Source organism: Pimephales promelas, chromosome 23 (genome assembly GCF_988280905.1).
Source record: "Pimephales promelas chromosome 23, fPimPro1.hap1.1, whole genome shotgun sequence".
Taxonomy (NCBI): domain Eukaryota; kingdom Metazoa; phylum Chordata; class Actinopteri; order Cypriniformes; family Leuciscidae; genus Pimephales; species Pimephales promelas.
The window spans coordinates 15275192-15284028 of record NC_142791.1 but is presented as its reverse complement, the minus strand read 5'-3'; the positions used below and the strand labels follow the sequence as shown (position 1 = coordinate 15284028).

Below are 8837 nucleotides of genomic sequence, written 5' to 3'. Positions count from 1 at the left end.
AGCCCAGGCTCCACAAATGGCAACAAAAACAAACTGCGGCAACCCGCTCCACGAAACATAACAAACTGTTCCAGCCAATAACTGACAAGAAGGCCATGGGGGTGGGGTTTGGGGGGTCAGTGCGCAGATGAGGAGGAGGGCGGGTCTATCTAGCCTCCGTTTTGTTTGAAGATACTTTAAACGTCAACAAGAAGTCACGTGTTGCTAGTTATGCAAATAGTAAAGTGTTCTAGGTGGTTGCTATGGTGTACTGAATGAAAGCTAAATGGTTGCTAGAGTTTTTCTAGGGAGTTTTCTAGGTGTTCTAAATGGTTGCTCAGGTGTTGATATATGTTGTTTTTTTTTGCATATTTTGAATAGCTACCTGAGATATGTTAGACAGTTGCTAAGTTGTATGTGGTTGCTAAGTCGTTTCTAGGCTGTTATAGCGGGTTGTTAGAGATGGTTAAGTGGTTTATACTGTGTTAGGAGATTTTCCAGGGTTTTGCTAAGCAGTTGTTAAAGTGGTATAGATGGTTGCTAGGGTGTTCTGCATGGAAGCTAAATGGTTGCTAGAGTGTTTCTATGGAGTTACGAATGCGATGTGTTCTGAATGGTTGCTAAGGTGTTGATTTATGGTGTCTCGGGTTTCTTGGGTAGTTGCCCGAGAGTTCGGTTGAGCCTGGCAAGTACCTGGATGGGAAACCTCCTGGGAGAGGAGGTCTTTCTGCTGGAAGAGGTATTAGTGATGGGGACACTATACTGTAACAAGCACCATCCTTTGGGTAAAGCGTTAAACCAAGGTCCTGACTCTCTGTGGTCATTAAAAAATCCCATAGCACTTGTTGTGCTGAATTCCCTACATTGGCCTTTATCAATCATGGCCTCCTAATAATAATCCCCATTCTTTCAATTCTCTCTCTCTCTCTCTCTCTCTCTCTCTCTCTCTCTCTCTTCTCCATCTAATGGCGAGCGCACTGGCGCCATTGTTCTGTGGCTGCCGTCACTTCATCCAAGTGGATACTGCACACTAGTGGTGGTTGAGCGGAGACTCCCTGATATGATTGTAAAGTCCTTTGGGTGTACAGTAGTACAAAGTAAAGCGCTATACACATGCCTCATTCATTCATTTCATTCATTTATTAAACTTTTTTTTTTTTTTCACTTGTCCACGTGGAAATCGTTTACAATAGTTTCCAGGCACTTTTAAAGCACACTTTTCCATTGTCTGCAATGTGTCCTTCACAAATTTATTTGGCCAAAAAGGAAAAAAAAAAATATTAAAGAATTTAAAGCTATAGAAATAACACACAGCATTCTATTAAGCCATTGGTATCACATTCAGTATAAGCAAAGATTACAACTTTCAAACTTTTCTGAAAAATCACTTTGGCTCTCAACTGAGCAATTACCAGCTCCCATGGTTTGGCCTTTAGAGCCCTAAACTGAAACTTGGGAGACAATTTTAACTTCTAACTTAATGGAAAGAAAAAAAGGGGGATCAGAAAGTATTTAGCTCAAGTTTTAAACTCTTTGCACTAAAACAGATGAGTCGTCTTACAGCTCCATCTGTTTCTCTCAGTTTTATGTTCTCATTATCTGGCCGTTGGACACAGAAGGTGGCCGACAGGTCACACTCTTTTAGTTCTCCATCCCTCCTTCACCTTCTGTTTTTTCCACCTTATAATGTTCATCTCTGAGCTTTCTTAACTGTTCTGCAGCCTGTGAAAACGGGGAAAGGAAGAGAGACAGAAAGAAGAAACAGAAAAAATAGTTACTGTAGACACTCAACAACCACAAATATATATATATATATATATATATATATTTTTTTTTTTTGATAATTGATAGAAGTCTCTGCTTATCTGGCAGAATATGTTTAATTAAAAAAAAAAAAATAACATGTCTCCAAAATGTGTTCAGTGATCTATTTTGTCTGTCAAAAATGGTGGAAATGTTGAATAGATATTTTTGTAGACTTTCAGATACAGTATCCAGAAACTAACTTGCATAAAATAAACCTGTGCTGAGAAATATTTACTGAAGTGACAGCTTGCTCCAGTCTCCCCGACAGTTCTCTAGAAGTGCTTGGACCACAATTTGCTGGGATAGAGACATCAATTCGAAAAATAAAACTGTGGCAAAAAAAGGCAGATTGCTGTGAAAGCACATTATGAAAAACACACAGTGTGACCCAGACCCTCCAGCGATGACAGACTCAGTATTCATGTCTAGCGCTCACAGTAGAGGAACCACCAGTCGCCCGCTCTCTCCAGAGATAAGTCCCTGCAGGGGTGTGATTAAACCTCCTAGCGGCTGTGTCACTTCCTGATCCAATCTCTCAGCCACAACACTTTAATTCCTTTGCAACTGCTGCTGTGGCACGGGTTGATGGAGGCTGTTGCCGCCGTTGAGTGAGAGGTCAGTCTCATAAACACTGGCAGCTGGGCTCGCAATGGGAGTGCCGCATTCATAAAGCCATAATAAATGTTACAGCACATTAAATCGCCCCAGAGGTTCAGCACGATATTCCAAACGAAAGCCGTTCAGTCATGACGTTTGAGCGCCAAAGTAAAAAAAAAAAAAGCACCCACCACATAACCCATAGCGTATGAATATGTGCTTGTGCGTGCTGGGAACCAGTTAGGAACCAACGATACGCAAACTCTAAATATGGCTACACAAACTAGATTCAAATCTGGACTAATGGTATTATGTATTTCACCTAAAAATTAGAACACTGTCATCAGCTGCTTTAAATGCTCAATCTTTTTAAAGTCAGGTGGATTCTGATTGGCTGTCAATGAACATTCTGAAAGTGTTTCTAACATATCATTTTCATTATTTGTGGTGCGGACTTCCCTATAGAGCATCACAATCCAGCCCACAGCCTGAGAGAGCGTTGGTGGCGGAAGTAAATTTCCCATTCATTTCTACCATTGACATTTCGTAAAATCCATATCTAAAGAGTAATAGAGCATGTATGAGGATAACCAGCTACGGCTGAACTCATAAGCATACAATATATCATTTCGAGTGAAAAAAACGAAGAGAAAATAAAAAAAAAAGTCAAGGGTACAAGCCTGTGTACATATTTTCATTTCCGAGCAAAGGAACTACTCCTCCCATAAACCACCGCGACTCAATAAAGTCGACTGAAGCCACCGTGAAAGAGCCTTTTGAGTGACTTCCAAATCTGACGACGGCCACGTGAACTTTTTCCTCCAGTGAATTTTATATAGTGAATGTGCAGGGAAACTCCTTTTCCTCGATTTACTGAAGCTTATATGTAAAACGCATTTGCAGCTGCACATGCGAAAACATTGAGCATCTGGCTCGCTCATAGGCTGCGCTGCGGCAACTGCACATCCAATGGCGCGGGGGCGTCTCAAAAGTGTGACCAATGAACTTAGCCCTACGTCATAGAGAGCCTAAGTCCCGCCCCTCCGCTTCCGGCTCATGGGACCTTATTTCGGAAAAAAATATGAATGGTAGTCAATGGCGAGAAAACACATAAGATGTTTGTCAATTTAAAAGATAATTCTGAAAGTCAAAAACGTCGCAGTTTGTCATAAAACAGAAGAGTAACATTTAGTTTTATGTGAAAATCGCTCAATGAACTACATCTCCCGGGAAGCGAAACAACGAGTGAGATCCGCTGCTCGTGTGTGTGCAGTCTGGTACAAAACACTCAGCTATGACGGCGTAACGTTACGATTATAACGTAAGACTATAGAAACAATGACAGACAATAGCCTCAGTAAAGTTAGCTTCATTCATTGAGAGAAAATGTGCGCCTTTGGGGTTTGTAGTCTTCGTAATTACGTATTTCACAGTCTTATACCTCAACGGTTTTACATCAAACTGCGACTTTCTTTACTTTAAAATGTATCTTTTAAATTGAAAAACATCATATGTGTAATTCAGGGCACAATTCAAACGAGATCAAAATATTTGTTGTCTCTCGCCATTGACTACCATTCAATATTTTTCCGAAATAAGGTCCCATGGTGGTCGACCAGAAGGGGAGGGACTTAGGCTCTCTATTACGCGATCTTCAGTATGTCACGTACCTTAGTGGGGTTTCAGACGCGTTACACGACTTCCACCAATCAGATGCATCACTGTGGGATTGTGGGATTGTTCAGGATTGTGGGTAATGAAGTAATTATCCAATACATTGCGAATAAAAGGCATTTGTCTTAAAACAAGGTTAGTGCCCCATGAACTTTTGGCGGAGCATATACAATCACTTAGTACAGCCGTAGCTGGTTTTAAGTCTACCATGTATGGTAACGTTTTAATGGCTTATATCCCAACTGTCAATGGAAAAATTTTATTGAATTTTTACTTCCGGCACCGGCTGTGGGCGGGACTGTGATGCTCTATTTTCATAGAATTAGATTTAGATTAGATTAGATAAGACATTATAGTTATAGATGTTGTTATAGTCTTTGATGTGAATGAGCCATTACTCAAGCTGAAATATGTCTATGTCTATCTGTGATACACCAAATCAGAGTCTGAAACTTCTGAACTTCAACTTTGTTGGCAAAAACACTAGTGAAGCAGCCAGATAACTTGTGGAACCAATTATATTCCTATCTCAGTTTCATCTTCTCGTAGACTTCTCTTTTTCTTGGTCTAAGAACAAGAATATAGTATTGTGAGGTGAACCACAGAATGACACTAAAGCTAATACTAATTATAGGGGTAAACAGAGTCCATCGGGAGCACAATATTGGCTTGTAAAATCGGGACTGGTCATTGCTCTCACTCTAACCCGGCTTTGAATTCCCCACCAATCGCAACCCAGCTCAGTAGACAGAGGTCAGGTCAACAGATAACTAAAAGTACAATTTATCGCAGCCCAAACCATTCTCGCTCGTTTAGCTCGGAGAAAAACAGATGTCCTGGTTTAGGACTGATAACGCTCAGTGCCTGCTGATAAATTTCACATTCAGGTGGACAAGCTAGAGGGGGAAATGGGTTTGCGAGGAGTGTGAAAAGGGCTCGGATTGCTGCCGGGAGGGGGGTGGGGGTGGTTGGGCCCAAGTCTGTGTGACGGACAGAGTCACAGCGTGACAGATCAGCGTTGACGGCCAGTGTCCTGACAACCTCAGGATGGAAGGCTGTAATTTGATCAAGCTATCAATCAATACATCCAGATGGGCATCAATCAAGAGCGTAACGTGCTGCACCCTTATCCTCCCTTCGGCGGCCAATGAGAAAAACGAGACAGGAAAATAGGGGACTCAATTCCTTGTTCGGCTACCCCTTCCCTCACTTGACAGCATAAGACTGAGCAGGGTCACCCTGGCCTGGGTATGCCTGACAGAAACACTTAGATGGTGGAAGTAAGTCCCACATGACTGGACACATTAATGAAGCAGGTGAAGTAGGTGCAGAAGTAATGGAAATATGAGTCATTGTGAATTAAACGAACGCTGCACTCTTCCAACGGTACTGAGGACAGTAGCTCAGTACCGCAAGAAGACGTCAGAAACTGAAAAGCGTGACATTATAACAGCGCTTTTGTAAGACTCCTTGCGATAAACAACAAAAGTCGCCTCACTAGCCAATTATTAAAAATCTGACAGCGTCGGCTGTCGGGAAAACCACTTCAGAAGCCATTTATAACCTGTGTCTTTGGAGAAATGGGGCAGAGTAATGTTAGGTCATAAAAGGCAGGCTTAAGAAATGGGTTATCTACATCTTGGGTGTTGAACTAGGAATAATTGGAGAACTAAAGCTTAGTGGAAACTCTAAATGTAGTGGAAAGACAGATAAAAACACCCCCGAGTCAGGAGAAGAGTACAATCTATAGGTCTGCCAAGGCGTTAAATTGAAACCCAAACCTCAGCCTGTAAACGAGAACCTGTGACATGATCCAAATGGTATTGTCAGATTTTATGACCAAACAGGACATTGCTTACTCTTTTTATTTCCCATCAAGCGAGTAGACACAGATGCACGTTTATGGAGAGCCAAAATGTCTGCTAAGAGTTATGTTAAAATGAAAAGAATATGGGTTCCCACAACTTAGTTAACATCAAATTCAACGACCTTTCAAGGACTTTCCAGGTCCAATACCCTCAAATTTAAGGACTTAATGTGGGGACACATTTCAAGTGAGAACAAGGTTACATTGTGTATGTAAGATACATTGTTACAGTTTTCATCTGTCAAAGAACTTGAAATGAAGGAGATCTGATATTCCATTTGTCATATTTACGTTTTGCATAAAGCCGAAGAATATTTGGTCTTTATCAAAAAAATCTGATAATGATAATAATCAGATAGCATATTATTATCTAAAATAAAAATGTGTCGAGGTCCTGGAACTGATCATGTTAACATGACAACTTGACAGCACAACAATAAAACATGCGATCAAGTATGAACCTACAACCGAACACATATTATTTTAAATTTGATTATTTTATTTATTTCTACATAACTCTTCAGTATGTTGGCGTACCTTAAGTATTTATTTACTACTTAAATTTTTACAACTTTTTAAATGCCATAAATTGTGTATGACAGATCATTATATTTTGCTTGTTTAATATTTATAAATGATAAATTCATAAAATAACAATAATCTGTCTAATAACATCTACAAATATAACAGCTACCTCTCTACCTTGTCTGTTACTGCAACTGTCAGAAGTCCACCACACCGCGTGAGCAATTGAAACTGTGCAGTTCGCCATACGTTCATCATTAGTTACTCGACACCCATTAATACCAATTTTCCGATTTGGAGAGGACGTGAGCTCGACATGGGTTTAAAAAAAAAAGTGCATTGCGCCCGTTAACAGCGCATGTTCTCTAGACTTTGTCGCTAAGGAATTCACGAGTTCACACTTACAAATAAGTCAGATAGAATAAATGCATATTTGGCGTGCTGTCCGAGGAGAGGTCTCCGGGCTCGGTATGCGGCCCAACACAGAGTACTCCCTCCGTATTCCTGACTGAGAAAAAATAAGCCAGGAGTGATCAGTAACCAGACAGTTTCTGGTCTCATTGACTTTTTTCCTACTATGGAAGTCAATGAGACCAGAAACTGTCTGGTTACTGACATTCTTCTAAATATCAGAAAATAGGTTGAATGGATTTGAAAACGGTAAAACTCAATGGTTTAACTCTGGGGGAGTGGTAAAATGAGCCTATTTCCAAAAAAAAAGTGGAGTATCCCTTTAAATAAAAAAAGAAAACATACCTGTTCAGGTGTAAGATCCCTCTGTTCATTAGCTAGCATCTCATATCCAACCATAAACTTGCGTATGGTTGCGGATCGCAGTAGAGGAGGATAGTAGTGAGCGTGCAGCTGCCAGTGGCTCATGTCTTCCTTTAGATAACTTCCTGTCGGAGCCCCTGGAGTGTAACAGACCACAACTGTTACCACACATAATGCAATGTTATTGGACACTATTAAGAGAATCATCATATCTGCATTCAATTTCAATTTAAAACAACATACTGTATGCCCAACCCAATTTTCTTCCATAATGTGACATATTTCCAATTTGAAATGGATTTTAAATGAGAAAATAGTGCCAGACCTAAAAGCGAGTTTGCAGTGGATTGTGGGGAGAATGAAAATGTAGTCCAAATAGGGCTAGGTGATATAGCCCAAAAAATTATCATGATTATATTTTTCGTCTAAGTGAAAGACGTAGAAACCAGACCATTAACTGTGTTTTTTAAACTACTCTTTATTGTACAGTAGGAACATGACAAATACTTCCCAAACAAGTGAACATTTCACAAGGTAGAACATTCAAAACATTTTTGAATTCTTTACACATTTCCAGTCATATTACCTGAAAAAAATAAATACATTTCGTTTCGCTGTATACGTATACATTTTTTATCGTATTGCCGTTACGTACACACGGATCCGGCGTTTTGGGAGAGTGAAACCACTATTTTTTTGAAACCGGGTCCCAAAGTGGACAAATCTGAAATTGACACCCTTGCGGTTTCGTATGTACAGCCAATCCGTATATTTTGTGAAACGATGATGTCATCACATCACGTGTCGGCTGCGTCACACGCCATTTTCGTCTTCGTTCGTATACAGCGCGCAAGGTTATGCACATGCTCAAAGTCTTCTTCTCCATGTATCTCTGTGGCAGAATAACAGCGCCCCATACTGGTCTGGCATATAAACTACACCGTTTTCAGTCGGTTTCAGTGGTTTTGTGTATACGCAGATATTTCTTGAGACGGATTTTTTTTTTTTAGAACGAGGAAAAAAAAAATCGGATAGGAAACCCACCGGCTTCGTGTGGGCGTGGCCTTAGTGTCTGCATGTTCTAACAGGTGATATTGTTTCAAGTCATGACTTTTATGACGCATCTTCAGCACGTTTTGCAAAGCAGGCAGAAAAATTAATATCATTACATGTCCTGGGTCTTAGAAATCCAGGGTGATATAGGTGGACGGTGTCATGATGTTTGCTAACAGTATATCACAGCAAAGGTATTTCAAACTTCTTTTTACCGTTTTAACTTCTCTGTGAGTATATCAGGGCCTTAAACCACTGCATAAAACAGGAAAAGATTACCTACAATAATACAATTATTTGACAAAAAATTACAAAGACAAACGTTTTTTGGAATAACTTTCCATGATGTACTCTATCAAATAAGACCAAGAACATTTATCAAGAAAGTAATAGGGTCAAGTTTAAAGTCATATTAATTCTAGAATGATGTCACGACCTCTGTCGACTGAACAGATGTGATCTTTGCAAGGAAATGAAAGTTCAGTCGTTTCCATTAAGAAGTTAAGACGCAGAATGCGGCGGCTCATTAAGTTTACTATGTGTTTCATTTTCAGCAACAGAT

At 40.1% G+C, this 8837-nt stretch overlaps 1 protein-coding gene across 1 annotated transcript in view; it reads right to left on the bottom strand.

The window, feature by feature from the left end:
* Positions 1-1104: 1104 nt before the first annotated feature.
* The window catches only part of galt (galactose-1-phosphate uridylyltransferase), a 120667-nt gene continuing 112934 nt past the window's right edge, over positions 1105-8837 (bottom strand). Inside the window, exons 10-11 of the mRNA XM_039676693.2 lie at positions 7205-7359; positions 1105-1701 (exon numbers count right to left, since the gene is read on the bottom strand). Of these exons, the coding sequence (XP_039532627.2) occupies positions 1621-1701; positions 7205-7359 (236 nt within the window). The 3' untranslated portion in view covers positions 1105-1620. The remainder of the gene's footprint in view (positions 1702-7204; positions 7360-8837) is intronic.